Below are 19,243 nucleotides of genomic sequence, written 5' to 3'. Positions count from 1 at the left end.
ATATATATATATATATATATATATATATATAAGAGGTTACCATTTAAAATTCCTCTTCAGCTGTGTTTTTCCTTTATTCAGAAACTCCAGGTGTAGCGAAGTTTTATAACTGCCTTCAGATTATTATTATTATTATTATTATTATTATTATTATTATTATTATTATTATTATTATTATCATGCACACAGTTACATGGAATAAGAAGCCACAGAACAACTGTCTACAGAACAGAATGACGTTAAAAAAAAAAAAAAAACTTTCAGTCATCTTAAGCATTGTAGTTGGGTAGCGAGTACAGGGTGAATCGAGACTACAAACATAAATCAAGAGAACGGAATATAGTGTGGTTCTTTCGATAGTTGAATGGCTGACCGTACGTGTCTGTAATTCTTTCTTTTTATTTTACAGTTCCTAAATACAGAAGCGGTCGACTGGGGCACCGGAGTTTTCGGAATAAACACGAACCGCGCTGACGAAAACGCTACCAAAGACACAATGACGAACGCGCTGACTGTAGCTAGACAGGTAATATAAATATATATATATATATATATATATATATATATATATATATATATATATATATATATATATATATGTATACTATACATATATGTATGTATAGTATAACTAGGTCCCGTTGCTAGGTAACCAATTGGTTCTTAGTCACGTAAAATAAGTCTAATCCTTCGGGCCATCCCCTAGGAGAGCTGTTAATCAGCTCAGTGGTCTGGTTAAACTAAGGTATACTTAACTTAATTTGAATCACGAAAATATGGGGCGTGATGAATTATACAATTAAAGACAAAATCCACAAAGGAAAGAGAAACAATGGAGCACTGCAAGGCCTTATGGTCCTTTATGGTCCTTTATATATATATATATATATATATATATATATATATATATATATATATATATATATATATATATATATATATATATATATATATATATATATATATATATATATATATATATATATATATAAGAACAGCACGAAACTCTTCTTCTCTTTAGAAATCCCTGATCTATCTGTGCCATATGTTCATTTTTGTTTTCACTAAACTATTTTATCTTTGGATTTCTCATCTGTTCAACTCACCTTACTTCCTATATAAAAGGAACACGGTTCATTTCAGCAGCTTCCATCTTTTTCCATTTACATCCAATATACTTACAGTACATAACTCTCATGAAGTAAAGATATTTCAACGGTTTCTTCATATACTTTAATTATGGCTTCCACAGACGGACACCTTCTCTTCCGATACCCGTAAAGCCCCTGCTTCCTTCCTATCTATCTCTGTTTTTGTCAAGATTAAGCTGGTCTTATGCCAGCAGGGGCCTTGCTCTTGGGCAGCCAGTAATCCTGCTACTTTCCTTGCTTAAACTATCATGTGATCCACTTCTTCTCTCGTTCAGCCAACATTAATCATATTTAATCCTAATACCCTCTGAAAATCATAACTTTTATTGTTCACCGTCCCAATAACATAAATTGATCTGGTTTCTGTTTTTAAATAACTTTCTTTAGCTTATTCTTGCGAATATCCTTTTCCAACTCTCCTTGTACAAGAACTCCTTCTTTGGGAATAAGTAAAGGAAAGTTCCAACAACATCCACTGCAGTGCAAAAAGAGATACGAATTTTATTTAAACTTAAACGAACCTATGCCAGTCGAGATGAGATACAAACGAAATAAAACTAAAATGCGTCACGTGATCGCCCGTAATATAAGTCGTAAACACGTCTGTTTATTCCCAGCTACGGAAACTCTCCTGGTGCGTCACTCTTCTCGTGATGAGCGAAGACCCGTCATTCCTATCCGCTTTCGGAGAAGCTGCTTCAAGTTCCAGACTCCTTGTGGGATCTACGAGGCTGCTTGTCTTCACTAAAATATCTCTCCCACGCGTGAAGGTTTTGATGCAACAACAGTGGACTTACTCCATGATGACCGCCATGTTGTTGAACCTGGAGAATAATCGCGGAGAAATTAGGTAAGATATGAGTCAATGGGAATTATATATATATATATATATATATATATATATATATATATATATATATATATATATATATATATATATATATATATATATATATATATATATCTGTGTGTATATACGCACTATACACACACACACACACATATATATATACACATATTACCTTCTTAATTGTTATTTTCCCTACGCAGATATCCTGATTGGGTTATTATTAACTGATGGATATATTCTTTCACAAAAAAATTCAGTTCGCTTCTCAGATACTCATATGCGTGGTTAATCACTTGCCTGATTACTTACTTGTACTTTTTCAAGTTCATTTCTACACAAATTTCTTATTCCTTATCATTTTGGCATAAACTGAGACGATTAGTGGGAGGTTTAACCTACTTCCCACATGGCAGCAGCATCGTCGCTGCTGCGTAAAGAGGTCCATCCGCTGGCACTTGCTGTTTCCTAAATGATACGACAAGACGCTAAAAGTGACATGCCCCTGTCAAGGTGCTCTCACGTACTTAGTCTTTCAGTAGGACAGCTCTTCAGTAAAATAAATAAAAAAAAAAAACGCTGGTCTCGGCCCACTTAAAAGCAGGTGAAAGACATAGTAGTTCAACAGGGATCCATCCTAACCTAACCTTCCTGTAGCCTAACTTATCCTAGGGCTCCTTGCCCTGACCTGCCCTTATGACTCTGGGCCCTCAAATCCCTCCAGCGTCACATCGGGCTGTGTTATTTGATCAACAGTCGCACAGCGGTAAAATGCCCACAGACCACCTTATCGGTTCATCTCGAGCAAGAGCCCGTGCCATCATACGGTTGGCGGCCGAATCTAGGTACTAGAAGTTCATCCCATGTGTGTATTATGATCTGCAGTGGAAGAAGATCCTTGAGGTTTTTGTTAAAATATAATTTCCTACTTATTCATTTTGTTATCTTCCTTGCTTTATAGGGAACTTCTTTTACATTCGCATTATTTTTCACCAATTACCAATGTTTTTGATTCTCTTCCTGAATACAAGCTCATGTAACCCCGTATCTTCAATGACCCTTAAAACCCAACTTCAATTCCATAGATTAATATTCGCTAAAACGGTGCTGATGGGGTAACGGCCCATGCTGGAATAAACCTAGTTTAACCTACCATTAAAACAGCAACAAGCCAACACGTTGGTATTCACACAGATATTTTATTGTGCGCACTCACACGTCTCTGACGATCTGTCTATCTATCTATATCTAAATATATATATATATATATATATATATATATATATATATATATATATATATATATATATATATATATATATATATATATGTGTGTGTGTGTGTATAAAACATGCACTCATAAATGTATACATTATCATGAAATTAAAAGCTTTTCATTCTCTTCATTCAGGTACGGCGTATACTGTTACCTTCCCTATACAACCTCGGGAGCTAAAGTTGTACCTTTGGCTTCTTGGTCATCAAAGGCTGGTTTAAGATTCTTGACTCAGCTGAGGTTCTTCCCATCAAAATTCACTAAGTTTGTATTTTTGTCTGTTCTTTTTTTTTTGGTTATTTAAATAAACTTATCTTACTCTTAATAAAATAAAATAGCTGCATTATAGATTTTACAATGGATATTAAAGAATTTCCGTAGACATTATAAGAAAAAATCCTGGGCATCTTAGCAAAAAGGACAGATAATTATCGCACTTTAAACACCTCAAGAGATTTTCATATGTTTGAGGTATTTTACAAAAACCCTGTATTGTTGCCTTGTCAGTTTACTTTCGTACGTAAACCAATGAATTTCTTTAGCTTCCACAGATCACAAGTGAATGTGACGGCTCTCCCATTTCCTCCTTACTGGAATGCCATAGAAGAAAAAGATCAGAAAGGAACCACCCATACAAGGTATACTGGAACCGATTACCTGATGATAGAGTCTATAGCCAAAGCTCTCAATTTCACTCTCTATGTGTTACCAACGGCTAATTGGGATGAGGTAAGAAACAATGCTTCTCTCTCTCTCTCTCTCTCTCTCTCTCTCTCTCTCTCTCTCTCTCTCTCTCTCTCTCTCTCTCTCTCTCTCTTACTTGTTCTCTTTAGATCTTTGATAAAATGCCGTTCATGACATGGAATCTCTTACAGCGCGTAATCATTAAAATGCTTAGTTTAGAATTTGCTGAATAAAATTCAAGACCAAAGAAAGTCATGTCATAAATTTAATAAGATACCGTAATGTCAGGGACATATTAATATCATGGGGAAAATTGCAAATGTTCTAGAGGTTGTGTCAGTGGGTACAGCACCTAAGTTACAGAAAGGTTAACATTCTTTTGACCAATGAATGACTAAAATGTTTCTGATACCAATGCAGTTTGAGGGAAAGAGAGAGATTTACCATCAAACTGTATGCAATAGAATGACCTGATGGCCTTGGTTACGTGTATTGCAACAGATACTCGAGATGCCTGTTGAAAAGATATTGTATAAATTAAGTGGAATTTCCTTTGTAGAATAATGGCACTGCAGAAAATACTAGAAATGCTCTCGGTTTCCTTTTTTTCTGCTGTAATGTTCCTCATTCTTTATTGTTCATAAGTCCTTGCTTAATTAGCAATCCATTAAATTCCAAGAGCCAAACACTCTACGTTAGCAAATTCAATACAACTTTTTTTATGAGTTTTATATAAACCTCTACCAAACCTGGGAACGTTTCTGGTCTATTATAGAGACTATAAAGATGCTAAATTCTGCTTTACTTCAGAAACTTCGGGATGTTTTCAGAATTTTTTTTTTTATTTGCCTGGGCTCCGTAGAATTGAAACAGACCTTTTATTTTTCTGATTAGTTATTTTCCCCAGTTAGATTCAATAACTTTGAAACTCTAGTTACGGTATATCTAAACCCCCAAAATAGGGGAATAATGAAATTGTTTTAGAAATAAAGTTCCAAAAGACAATTTGGGAAAGCAATATTTTCGATTTATACTTAATTAGTTTTCGTCTTAGATTTCTAGGACCACTTCAGGCTTTCATTTTCCTCATCTAATTGCTACCCTTATAAGAATCACCGGTTCTGTACCATTACTACTGAGAGGAAAATGGTGAAAAAAGACCGGATTTTGGATATAAACTATTTTCGACACCATGCTAACCTTCGATAGCATTTTCTTTTAATCAAAATTCACCATTAGAATTTTCATTCTTTTTTTGTTATTTGAATAACCTGATCGTACTCGTAAAAACATGACAGTGTATTTGATACTATTGCCATAGCACAGATTTTACAATGGGTATTAAAGAACTTCTATAGACCATGCCAATCCAGTTCCTAGGTTACCTCCAATGAATTCCAGTTTTAATAACCATTTTACAATGGGTATTAAAGAACTTCGATAGACCATGCCAATCCAGTTCCATAAGTATACCTCCAATGAATTCCAGTTTTCCTGTTTCCAGGTAACGCTGAGAGTGCAAGAGAGGAAATCCTTCATAGCCACGATCATCTATGCAGTCTTCCCAAAACGTCTGGAGCACTACGACTACTCCTACATGTTCGAATATGCCTTCCATGCATTCACCATGGCGAAGCCTGGACTTAAGCCTCAGTGGCAGAGTCTCTACTACCCCTACACGGACGGCGTTTGGTTGTTCATTTTAGTAGTGGTTCTCATTATGCCTGTACCATTCTTATTGGTAAGGCTTCTCACCTTTTCTGACTTTTAATGACTTAGATACGTATATATTATATATGAGATAGTATGTATAATTTTATATTTGTTATACATACATATATATATATATATATATATATATATATATATATATATATATATATATATATATATATATATATATATATATATATATATATATATATATATATATATATATATATATATATATATATATATATATATATATATATACTAGCTGACCAACCCGGCTCTAGCTGACCAACCCGGCTCTACCCAGGAAGACTCTGGATGACAACCGATAAAATCTCTCTCCAACTCTCCCTCACTCTTTCCCTTTCCTCCTCTCTAACACCACCTCTACTCTCTTTCTCACTTCCTCTCCCTCGCTCTCTCTCTCCAACTCTCCTCACTCTTTCCCTCTTTCTCCTCCTTAAAACCCCTTCTCCTCTCTCTCTCACTTCCTCCCCCTCTTTCTCCTCCCTAACACCCCTTCTACTCTCTCTCTCTCACTTCCTCTCCCTCTTTCTTCCCCCTAACACCCCCTCTACTCTCTCTCACTTCCTCTCCCTTTCACTCTTTCCCTTTCCTGTTAAGACAGTTGCTTCAATTACATTACCCAGCATATTGGACATTTTATATTTCACCCCTTCTCACCCCCGATTCCTATCATGGCTGAACTTGGACTTAAGGGGCATCGAGAGTATCACCATTCATCTCATCAACCTCGAAAACTATGGATTAGACACTAATATCTGTCGTTTTCGGTTATTTTTGCATGTCACCGCCTTCCCACAACCCCATTTGGTGCCAGTGATGTCTCACCCACCCACCCCCGCAGTATTCTTTACAGATAGTAAGTCATATGTATACTGAAATGAGGTATGATAAATTTGTGATTTTATTTAGTTACTAAGTCTACGGGCAGAACCAGCCTCGTTTCAGGGAAGCCCTTCCCACCCCCACCCGCTTTGGTGCTAGTGATGACCTACCCCGACAGCACTCTTTTCTAGATGCTAATTCATATGCATACCAAGTTTGGTTGAAATTGCCCAATGCGTTTCAGGGTTATGCTGGAATATGCACACACACATACATACATACATACATACATACATACATACGTACATACATCCATTTTATATATATATAGAAACATATATATAATAGGCTATCCTACTCCATCATGTTATTCCATCTCAGATCAGCAGGGAAGGAAGCGTTGTAGTTGGGGAGAAGGACCGCATCAACGCAGGGTCTCTTCTTCAAGACATCATCGGAACTCTACTGGGACAAGGAACGTCAGACAGGTTTTCGAGGAGTTATTCCACTCGACTTTTGCTCACCGCTTGGCTGGTGTTCGTCTTCATCATCGGCACGGCATATCGCGGGAACCTCACGGCTTCTCTAACAGCTCCAAAATATCCTGCAAGGGTTGAAACATTGCGACAACTCGTGACTACAGGTGCCAGGTCAGTGTTCGTCACCCAGCCTTCCTAAATGTCTAAACCAGGGACGCTTCTGTCCCTGGGTTGCTGAATTTCATTGACCGTAAACGTATATCTTATGGCAGGGGGGCCCAGCATCCCTAAAGTCTTAATCTCTCTGACCCGTCTGTTATTTTTTTTTTACCAGTTGAGATATTGTTCTATTCAAATAGAATATCTCAACAATATGGGAATATAATTTCGACATAAAATTTCTCTTACACAAGAATTTTTTTTTGCACAACTTTCAGTAGCTTAAAAATCATTTCAGCGAAGTAGGAAAATTACAATAATTCTGGAACAATTCTTTTTCCAACATAACTTTCCAACATTGCATTGTGTTATATACCAAAATAAAACAAGCTTTCTTATCTTTACATTGATACATACACAGAGAGTATCTCAAAGCAAAAGTGATCTTACTTTTAATAATACAAAACTTCAGTACTAGACACAAAGGATTGTCCAACCCTTTGGTGAAAGATTAACACCAACAAAACACATTACTTTCATTGGATGCATCTTGAAACGTATAGTTAATGTATTCTTGATCCAACATTTATAACATATCTTAATAATTACTTTCATTGATACTCAAGGTAAAGTGGACAATGTAATCAGTCATCCTCAATCCCACATCGTCCAAAACAAGCACGTTGCAACACAAACCGACCCAGCTTTGGCACATGAACAAGATCGCCTGCATGCTGTTTTGCATTTGCAAAATAATTATTTATTTGTACTTGGTTTGTTGAGTTAGACATCAGGACTGGAGTCAATTTGCCACCTATAATGGTACGACCTTGTTTTCCTCTTTGTATACAAGAAACTGGTAGAATGCTATAAGAAGATGGAAATGAAATGCATCCTCAGTTGGTGGTAATGCTCTGATGTCACTTTTATTTACTGCAGATAAATTTTCCCTTAAAATGTCCACTGACTGAACAGTTTGCTTGCTGTGAAAAGAGGAAAACAATTTTCTGGCTTCATCTGTCACCTCCCTAGTAACCTGGAATTGTCCATCATTCAACAAAGTTAAGCAGTACCAAGAGACTGCATATTTTCTAAGGTCACATTAGCTGCAGTACGTTTGCCTTTTCTGAAAGCATAGCTCACAGAGCCTTATCCACTAAGGACATATCTAGCCAGTAGGGTCTGACCAAGATGCATTTTTGTGACTTTAAGCTTCGATGAAAGGGTAGGGATTAAATCATGCACAGAAAGATACTGCTTGCTGTGATGAATCCAGAGTTCAGATGCATTTTCTGGGATAGACAGGTGATACATCCCAAGCAAAATAATATCTGTATTACCAGGCTGAACTACTACTCTGCAAGGTCCCATGTCCCTGCAATGCATAGGCCATATGAACAAAAATTCTTGTGTCTGCCTCCTTAAGAATGGCACATGCAATTTCACTGACTTTAGTGACAGCTTTACTAGTAACTGCCAAAGTACTTGCTAGATCTTTATTAATGTCCCAAGGGTGATTCTTACTTCATCAGGCAAATCTCTGGTATGGTTGCAGATATATGTTGCTACGCATTATAACATATTTGATGTCTTGCTTGGGTTGTTAATGAATGACTTCCATTTTGGTACAGCAATGATTTCTGCTAGTAAAAACTCTCAGACTGCTTGTTTACCAGTTCTTCTGTCCCGTTCATCAATTTTTAAGCTCTTTAGTAGGTCAATATCACAGCGATCTCCAACTATGTGGATGTTATTTCAGATTGTTGGCCGAAGACTGAGAATTTTTTCTAGATAAGCTGATGCCATTTTACCAAAGTAGTTTTGTCCAGGTTTGGTACTGTTGAATGAATGCCATTGCATCTATGATCCATACTGTATCCAAGTCAGACAATGGTAAGGCAAGAAGCTTCTGAGTTTCAGCCATCTTAATAAGTGGGATCAGGGAGTCACTTTTTATTCCTTTACGCATGTTATAGGTTCTATGGCAGCTAGGTTCAAACTAAATGGCGGATAATCTGTCGACTCGTGTAAGAATGCTTTGCATAGAATTTCCTCACCAGTTGCCTGAACGAAACACAATGCATATGTTACGTCTGTTTCTGCTTGGTTCAATTTAGAGAGATCATGCTTTGGAGCTACTTTGGCCTTCCTTGACCGGAAAGATGTGAGTTTAATATGCTTAGATGATGATGAATTAACATTCGCAGTTTTTATTGCCTCTGTTCCCCTCATCTATGCCTGTACAGCTTCTCCACTTTCTGCATTTTGGCCCATAGCAATATTATGAAGCTTTGTATTCGGACTTTATTGAAAGGGATTAATGTATTCTGTTAAGATAACATGGTTTACATTCTCAAGTTTTGCCTTTACATCATGGGATCGTTTATTAGTATCCCCGTGATGATTGGTTGTGTGAGACATCCCTGCCAATAAGTTAAGTATATCTTAGTTTAACCAGACCACTGAGCTGATTAACAGCTCTCCTAGGGCTGGCCCGAAGGATTAGATTTATTTTACGGGGCTAAGAACCAATTGGTTACCTAGCAACGGGACCTACAGCTTAATGTGGAATCCGAACCACATTATAGCGAGAAATGAATTTCCATCACCAGAAATAAATTCCTCTTATTCTTTATTGGTAGGTCGGAGGTTCGAACTCGCGGCCAGCAGAGTGCTAGCTGAGAATGGAACCCACTCGCCCAACGAGGAACTATCCCTGCCATTGACAGTATACATTCTGAAACTTTTGTCAGGAAAGGTAGGGATTTGATGCACTTCTCCCGAGAAACATGGTTTTTGTGTTATTCCAGGGAACAGTGACGTTTTTCCATCCTTGTGTAAAGTCAATCCTACATTTTTTGGCATTTCCACTTTTAAGACCAGTGAAAATAAATCTCGTGCAGCATTCAGAACATTGTTTGTGATTTGCTTCAGTCAATGGAACACGTCCATCTTCATTCAAATCTGGACCTGCATTGGTGATCAACCATACTAGGTGATTATGCAGATGGTTGGGAATTACACTTGGTACATCATCTCTGTCTTTTACGGAAATATTTTTCTTATAGCCTCGGAGCCATTTTGCAAAGTTGTATGACTCGGTAAAGAAACAGTCTCCTCCACTGTCAACATTGTTAAGAGCTGTTTTGTCAAGCTCTTGCTGAAGTTCTGCAGCCAGTTTACCCATCTCAGCTACAGCTATGCTGGATTTACCTGGTTGACTCACATACTGAATTTCATCTGAAAAGTGGTTCTCCATATCTTTCCTAAGTGAATTCACATGAACATCTATGTTAGGAAAATCTTGCTCAGCAGGTAGCTCTTGATAGTGAGCTCTCAACTGTGTAAATAAAAAGGCTGCCCTGTTCTGAAAAGCTGTTTTGCAAGCTCATCTGCAAACATTATAAAACATGATTGACTTTGGAAGAGGTTGCTGTATAGATTTCTGAGGTCTTTGATTCATGTAACTGTCTAGACTAAACTTGAGATACCGAGAATCTAAAGCAATCATGTCTACACATGTCTCGCCGTAGCCTTGGATCAGTGTCAGCAGTTGGTGATCAGTTATTCCCTTTGCCTTGGCATGGATTGACTGTTGTCAGTCTTTTGTAGCAACAGCAAAAATTTTCCAATTACCCTTGCCTTCTCTTGCTTTGTTGCAAAGGATGCAGTTTTTAAAGATTTGATGCAATACAAGACATCTTAGTTTTGAGCTCTTCACTTGCGTTGCTAGGTAGTGGTTCACTATCACACAACACACAAGTCCTTCTTATGGGTGAGTTACTCCTGCAATATGGGTGGCAACCAGGTACATATGACAGAAAAGCAACTTGGTCTTTCATTTCAGGCAACAGCCGTGCAATGATGTTATCCGGCCTTAGCTCTAAAGCATTCTGAAAGGTTTCAATCCCATTTTGAGTAAATTTATTCAGCTTTTCATTCACCAAGCACTTCTGACATATTCAGGTGATGCGATAATTTCTTTTGAAAAGTTGGTCCTTCCTGAACTGTTGTCTTGAAATAAGTCACTTACTCTACTGTATCACAATCACCACCACCACCACCATCATTTGTTATCTTGAAATTGAAAGGAAAAACTCAGCTAAGTTCATTTAATGAAAATAAAAGGCGCTCATATTTAAATTTTACTGACATCTGGTGTATTTTACAATCCACATAATATTTATGGACGTTGTCACTGTAGAGGTTATTACCCATAATGCATTACTCACTTGCAACTCTAATTGATAAACCTTTATCACTATTTATAACTGGCTGAACTCAAGTATTCTTCAAGTCTGTCTGAATTTTTGTCACTCAAAAGCAAAATATTACAAATTTCAGGACGAGTATGATATAATAAACATTACATATAAGCAAATTTTAATAATTCGATAAAGTAGCACGTGCATACATTCAAATTACACTGCATTTTAGCTATAATTGTTTTTCTATATCAAATCATTGTCAGATATTGTATTTTTTTATATTTGGTACCTGTTGTTTATAAATATATATGCAATACATTAAGAGCTAAATATATTTGAAGTGTCTCATTAACAAACCAATTTAATAATTTTAAAACCTACATGCACATATTAATATGCATGTTTTACCACTTTTACAATAAAATTTTAAAAACCAAATCATGATTCCTTACCTCCCAGCTCCCTAGGATCACAATGATACCCATGAACCAAATATAGAAGACCGTTATGGGTCAGACCCCTATTTTTGCAAGATACGGGACATTGGTCCCCTACTATTAGGATTAACTGTTCATAAGTGGATTGGAGTCTGTTTTTCATAAGTAGACTTGAGTCTGTTCATCTATTTATAAAATACTCAAAAAATTATCTAAACACGATTGTGACATTTGAAATGTTAACTGAGTCAGTCTTAATTGTCCAAGAAAGATTTTGAAATTTAGTGAGGGAACTATATTTCTCTTCATTTCAGCGTAACTTTGAAACACTGAAAAAATTGTTTATTATATTAATTTACATTTCCTTTCATTTTTGCGTACAAAGAGTGACCATGCCTCCCTACGGGGCAAATTTCCGAGAGTTCTTCAAAGAATCGGATTCGCAAGATTTCAAAACCTTAGGGGAGAGGGTTGACATCGTCCCTTCGGCGTTTGATGGTGTCCTGCAAGCCACGATGAAAATGTAAGTCAGTTTCTCTCTCATCATTAAAGAGGTGCTGTTATGAATGAAAGAAATATGTACTGAATCACTTTCGTAACATTTATTTTCTATAAACTGAAAAAGGTCAAACATACATGCAAACCGATTTTTCTTGCCCAGCCCCTAAGAACATCAAAAAATAAAAAATAAAAAATCAGAGGGATGGGTCTTAATCATAAATAAAGAAACAGATTTGCCTCTTAAAGAAAGAAATGTTATAAGAGCCCGGAAAAACAAAAGTAGGGAAAGAATTCTAAAGCTTGATAATGGGTAAAAAAAAAAAAACTCACCGAATCGCGTAATCTAAGGATTGCTGAGTAATGAATTCCTCAGAGTAAATGTAAGAAGAGTAGTGACCCGGTAAGTGTTAATAGGCAGCCTGAGAAGAAGAGGAATTTCCTTGTGAGCTCGACAGAACATTGACTAAAATAATGCCTATAAAAAATGGCGAAGTAGCATCCATCTTGCAACAGAGGAAAAGGTTTGGGGAGTGTGAGATAAAAGTGAAATTACTGATCAAGCGAATTGCCTTACATTCAATCCAGTTGAGGAGGAAGGCAAAATATGAAGCACCCCAGTTAGAAGAGCAGGGCTCTCAACTGGACATTCAAGTCCTACATAAACTTAATATGAAGAAGAAAAATTTACAGCATCTTAACTATCCATACCACTTTTTTTAGGAGACAAATTTAGCAGTTTGAACACTGACAAATCAGAAACAACTTGAAGGCCTACAATATTAATTGAGAGGGCCAATGAATTTTTCCTTTAAAAATAGTCGAAAATTATTTAGAGAGTTACTGAATTTGTTAAAGTTATGAGGTTCTTATTCAGAAAAGCTCACAAGATCAAAGTTCATTGATAAAGATGTGTGTGTTTGTGTGTGTGTGCGCGTGAGAGTGTGTGTATAAAAAAGAAAACTTCATTCCTACAGTGTAACCTATTGCAACCACATATCCTACATTCATTTCAGCATAAGCCTGAAATAACAGGCAATCTCATCTCATCTCTCACTCATTCTCAGGCAAGCTCACATGGAGGCCAGGAGGTACCTCGCGTTGATCATAGCTGAGAAATTCACCAAAGCGGACGGCACCACCAGCCTCTACATAGGCCGAGAGAGCGTCTTCCCTGGACTGTCTGCCTGGCCCATTCCTCACGATGCTCCGTACAAAGACGTCTTGGACAGGGCTATCATGGCTGTGATAGAGGTTGGTGTATGAATGCCTTTTCATCGACTGCTTTTACTTATTGTGATTAATCAGAGATGCCGTGGATATATTTAAAGATGAGGAGCTGTGAAGTTCCAGTGACTTTTTATGTCAAGCGAACGGATCCATTCTATATCGTCTTTTATTGCTTCTCGGAATTCTGCGAAGATGAAATAATAATAATAATAATAATAATAATAATAATAATAATAATAATAATAATAATAATAATCGCTTAAGCGTCTGTTAACTTATAGCTTCTGTAAGTTAACACTCCGTTCAATCCTTTAGCTAAGCTAACTCAAATAAAACTTTTATAATCTATTACAATATTGTGCTATAAGTTTCCCGACATCGCCATTCTGACAAAAGAAACCTGAAACAAACAAAAAAGTCTTGAACCTCTACAAGATAATCAGTTGCAGAACACACAACGAAATAAATTCATAAATTTGTGCAAATTTAGGCTATTTTGTCATTCCAGATTTCTTCCATGCGTTTATCAAACCTTACGTTATTGATAGGCCTATACTGTATATTTAACCATCGCAAGGCAGATTTATGGAAGAAATTTTTCCATATTTTCCTTGTCTTTCTTTGTCAATTTTTTCTTGTCATGGAGATTTCTACAAGCATCCCAAAGTAGATGTTTGAAATTGACTTATATACCATTAAAGGTGCTACTTTGGCTTATTATCTAGGCGTCACCTACTCCGAGGTGTAAGTACTAAACATGGCGGAGGCTCCTTGGGACGCCGTTTTTAGTACTAGCCCCTCAGGGATCAAAGTACTATATAGACCCATTTCTATATTGTGTGGTCGACAAATTGTATTAATAAACGGCCGTCTCTTTTACATCTACCATACAGTGTTTATTACTAGCACCTCGGAGTAAGTGACCCGTAGATAACAAGCCAAAGTAGCACCCATTAAAGTGACATCATTCACTCCTCTTTACCTTATGTAGTTCCGCTTTGTAAATCGATGCTCATCCCGACAGGGCGGCCTCTACGAGAAATGGAGCAGAGACCTGGTAAACGAAGCTCGCCAAGAAAGCAGCAAAAAGAAGAGAGAGATCCTGAGGCAACAGATGGAAGACGAGATCTTACCAGAGTCACCCCCGCATCAGGACAGTGATATCACACCCTGACCGTCGTCCACATGCAAGGGCCTCTCCTTCTGCTCGTTCTGGGACTCGTCTTCGCAGGATTAAGCTTCGTCCTGGAGAATGTTGTGACCCGGTGCCGAGGAAAGGGCGTCCGAGACTGAGATTGTGCTGGTATAATACCATACGGTCCCAATGACGTCACAGCCAGTGAACCTCTGATTCAACCTGATTATTTTGGTTATTAACTATTACTATTATACTCTTTGCTGTTGTACAGGATGGCACAGCTTGGTTTAAAGAATAATATAGTTTCACTTAGAATTATAAGAAAAATTAATATAAAGAAGTCACAGGAGTACTGAACTGAAGAGAATGATATTCATTGTAAACTTTATAAATGTGATTATGCTTATTTATGCAGAAATAAGCAATAAAGGAAAAAGCATTCAAGAGGCCCTTCATCCAAGAAAATAGAATTTGTAATCAATAAACTCACCTGCATTGATTATCTATTTCCCATCCTCTTATGACATTCGTGTAAAAAATGGGGGTGTTGGTGTCGAGGCCGCCCATTTCAAGAATAACTGCATGTTAAGAGATTAGGGAGATACAAAGGAAGGCAAAGAATCCTGAAATCGAATTGTGACTGGGGACAGGACTGAGGAAGGCAGTTGATCCTAGAGTTCTGCTTTCCTCGTTGTAGGAAGAAAATCTGAAGAAAATAAGCAAGACTTAAGAGCTTGTAATTTTTCTTATATCATTGAAATAAAACCGGCACTTTTCTATTACGCCATAATTAACACTTCCACCAGTACTAATGCTCTAAGTAAAATTTTACGTTGACACATCGAGGCTTTCCAAATACAGTACAATCAAACACCTAGTACTGCTAATTTTCTTATAAGTATAACCGCTAAACAGAGCAGTTCAGACAATAATGTCTGTTGTTATCGATTCTCATGGCTTAAGTCAGTAAGTTTGATTACTATCGACCCTTTAGACTTCAGCTCGCCAAACAATTCTTGAGACTTCAGTCGGTCAAAAAATCAACAGTATCGATTCCAGAGACTTCGTTCAGTCAGGCAGTAGACTGATCGTTCATCCCAGTATAATCAGATAAAGCAGATTCCAAAGACTTCGTTCAGTCCGGCAGTAGACTGATAGAAAATTCATCCCAATAATCAGGTAATACCGATTCCAGAGATTTCATACAGTTAAGCAGTAGACTGATAGAAAATTCATTTCAATAATCAGGTAATACAGATTCCAGAGACTGCATTCAGTCAGCCAGTAGACTGATAAAAATTTTTTTCCAACAATCAGGTAATGCCGATTCCAGGGACCTGAGATAGTCAAAATTAACTTGTATCAATTTTAGATACTTAAGTCAGTCGAACAGTCAATCTGACACGATTCTGGAGGCATTATTCGGTCAAACACTCTTAGTATTGATTCTAGAGACCTCAGTTAGTCTAACAACTGATAATGATTCTAACATTCATAGGACATCCTTTCTAAAAGCCTCATTTTGTCAAAAGGGCAGAAGCAATTCTAAAGGCTTCTGTCAGTCACACAGTCTACTGGTATCGATTCTAGAAATAACAGTCATTCAGACTGTTGATTTACATTGGCCACAGGGTCTTCAGCATGTAAAACGACCAGGCAATCTTGATGCCTTCAAATAAGCGCGATTGATATCCATTTTAGGCCTTCGTTCGGTAAAACCATCAATTGATATTGATTCCAGAGTCTCCAAGTGATGTCGTTTCTGGATATATCAGTCAATCAGGCATTTAGATAGCATTACACAATTATCTTTCGGTCAGTTACACCATCACTTCGCACTAGATCCCTTCTTCCCTGGCAAAACTCTCAACCTGTTGACCATTACTGACCAATAGTCAATGTTCCTCATGAATGTTTCCGGTTATTTGATCAAACAAGTATTAATTGAAATATTTAGGTGCTATACTGCTTCTGTGAAAAAATTTACTACAAATAATGATATTTCACCTAATTTTACCTATTCTTAACTAAAGTCTTTAGCTAGGGCACGGATAGCTGATGAAATCAGTACAGAAGTGAACCCACTTCCACAACAGGGCACGTAAACAAAGAGCCAGTTGGGTTACTGAAAAAAATGTTATATAATTTTTAAAACGCTGGAGAAAAACTTCAGTCTCATATGCATATTGTTCACTTACAGATAACTTAATCCTTCTTACCTTTTAAAATTTAAATAAGATAAAAAGAAATAACGTTTTAGCTAAGTGACGTCATCTGTAAAGTTCCAGACAACCATAGCTGTTGAAAAAGACGAAACAACGTCTCTTCTCTTCACTTGAAGACAGACTAATGTCTTTGGTCTTACTGATTACTGGCTAATTACTGAGCGGAGGGCGTTGAAAGTGCCTGAGTAACTCTGACGTAGAACAAAATCTGTTCTTATTTGGTGAAATTTGAATTGATTGGTTTCTAAAAGAGCAATTACGATCCAACCGCAACGGTCCTCACCATTGAAAAACATAATTAGCGAGATTAAATTGTATGAAATTTTTTAGGGGACTCAAATCAGAAAATAACTTGTGCAGCTCACAATCTCATTCGAAACATTCAATATCATAACAGATTTATCCACAGGTAGACTAAAAGAAGATATGATCTATATGAAACAGAATACTTTCGACTTAAGTGTAAATTGCAATTTCTCATATTTCAGATTGTTCATTTCCTTGACTCTAGATTAAAATTCAAAAGATAGTTTTGGTCTCCTTGCAGTTTTCTAAGGATATGAGGGGAAAAAGGAGAACCATGTAATGTGTTATTCTCATGTTTAGAATTTCTTTTAATTTATACAAACCATCTTGAATATAATGCTGCAATATGGGGGATCCAACTTGTGCCCGCTGTCCCGTCCCCACCCGAACCCGTCGACGAGCATTTCCATATTTGAAAGATAACCAGAAAAACTTCCGTTGCCAAACTTTTGGGTAACACCGATTGTACTGCAGCGCAACGTGGGATTAATAAGTAATCTCTGTGGAAAAGCGCGCGGGAGAGGCCGGGTGGTTGGGGGAGTTGGAGGTTGGATTTTGGAGCCCTGTATTTCAGCGTTACATTCAAACCTGTTTCTATCAAATACAAGAAATTTTAAACATGAGATATTTCGCGTATTTCCATACTTTCTGTCCCCCATTTCATTAGAAAATTTAAAGGAGACACGATATCTCATTTGAGTTTTGGTCTAGAGTTAAGATTATCAAGGCATTGAACAGCCTGAAATGTAAAAACTGCGCTGTACATAGAAAACATTTAATCTTTAGGTCTACCTTGATATAAACCTACTATGATACCGAATGTTCTGAATGGGCCGTTGAACTGCACAAAGTATTTTTGGATTAAAATTTCTCAATTTTTTTATACAATTTAGGTTTGCTAATTGTGTTCCTGAGTGGCGAGAGCCCATTGGGTTCTGTCGCATCCGTTCCTTTAAAGATTAATCAATTAACCATTGTATCCCCAGTTTACTGGAATAACAGTATTGTTACAAAGCAGTGCTTCTCAGTCTCTGCCTTTTACCTTCTTCTTCTTCCTCTTCTTGGAGCGCATATTGTAAGCTCACTGGAAATTACAGTATTCATGATCTCTATTATTGCCTCTTGAAAGAAAATAAAGTACATTCAGAACTAAGGGTATGTCGGGTTTTCTTGTACATTCAAGGTACTGCAAATTACTATCATTTATACAAAAGGAAACACTACGGTGCATTATTAACACAAAATACCATAATTATACTACACTGAGTAAAATAAATCTATCCTGGAACAATTATTACGGTACGAAGAGAGAGAGAGAGAGAGAGAGAGAGAGAGAGAGAGAGAGAGCTACAATTTGCTTGTTCGTACGATGTTCATAACGTTCACTGAGGCAGGTATGATTCACTGGAAAAATTGCTTGCTCCCTGGATACACGCAGTCTTCTCAAAATCGGCCTCTTGAGTAACCAGGTATACCTTTATGCAATCATATTTTAGTCTAAGTATTTTGATTCAGGTGGTAAAATACGGTTAGGTACACAACGCACTCTCCCTCGTTCGAGGTCAGAGGTAGCCTGACATGACCTCTAACCTGCACATAATTGTATTCCTTTCCTATCATAAACATAAGCAAAGGTTTTATAATCCTTTACAGGGTTTTAACGCATTGTGTTATATGGGGAGATAACAAATACTATATATGGAGTTCAAGTATGATGCATTCATAGTAACTTTGAGTTGCTGACGTTCGTCATTTGTTTATGACGCTTCAACAATGATTGTGCAACATCTGTTCCAACAACGATACCCTTTTTCAAAGACTGTCTGCACTATCCCTTACAGTGCTTACACATTAGTTCTTGTTAGACCAAGCTAGACCTATGCAACCGCGGGCTCTTGCTCGAGATGTAAATAACTAATAGTCATGCACTTTGCCACTGTCCTTAGAAGTTGTATCCTGTGACGCCTGGCACACAGTCCAGCAAGTGTTTTCCAATCCAGTCTTTCTCCTCACCCTGTCTGGCCCCAACTTCCTGGGGATTGT

At 37.2% G+C, this 19,243-nt stretch overlaps 1 protein-coding gene and 1 long non-coding RNA gene across 2 annotated transcripts; one reads left to right on the top strand and one right to left on the bottom strand.

Moving 5' to 3' along the window:
- Positions 1 to 413: 413 nt before the first annotated feature.
- On the top strand, positions 414 to 14,824 carry LOC136842636 (ionotropic receptor 21a-like). Its single transcript, XM_067110253.1, is given in 10 exon segments — positions 414 to 526; positions 1,769 to 2,001; positions 3,410 to 3,538; positions 3,817 to 4,003; positions 5,463 to 5,699; positions 6,902 to 7,170; positions 12,189 to 12,326; positions 13,369 to 13,555; positions 14,556 to 14,694; positions 14,697 to 14,824. Coding segments are annotated over 10 exon segments (1,677 nt in total). The 5' UTR covers positions 414 to 496.
- Positions 13,548 to 16,640, bottom strand: LOC136842637 (uncharacterized). Its single transcript, XR_010854285.1, has 3 exons — positions 15,160 to 16,640; positions 14,514 to 14,888; positions 13,548 to 13,715 (listed from the first exon to the last, which is right to left on the bottom strand). It is a non-coding gene; the product is annotated as an uncharacterized lncRNA (long non-coding RNA).
- Positions 16,641 to 19,243: the final 2,603 nt, after the last annotated feature.

The sequence above is a fragment of the Macrobrachium rosenbergii genome, chromosome 10 (assembly GCF_040412425.1).
Source record: "Macrobrachium rosenbergii isolate ZJJX-2024 chromosome 10, ASM4041242v1, whole genome shotgun sequence".
Lineage (NCBI taxonomy): Eukaryota > Metazoa > Arthropoda > Malacostraca > Decapoda > Palaemonidae > Macrobrachium > Macrobrachium rosenbergii.
This window is presented reverse-complemented; position numbering and strand designations above follow the sequence as displayed.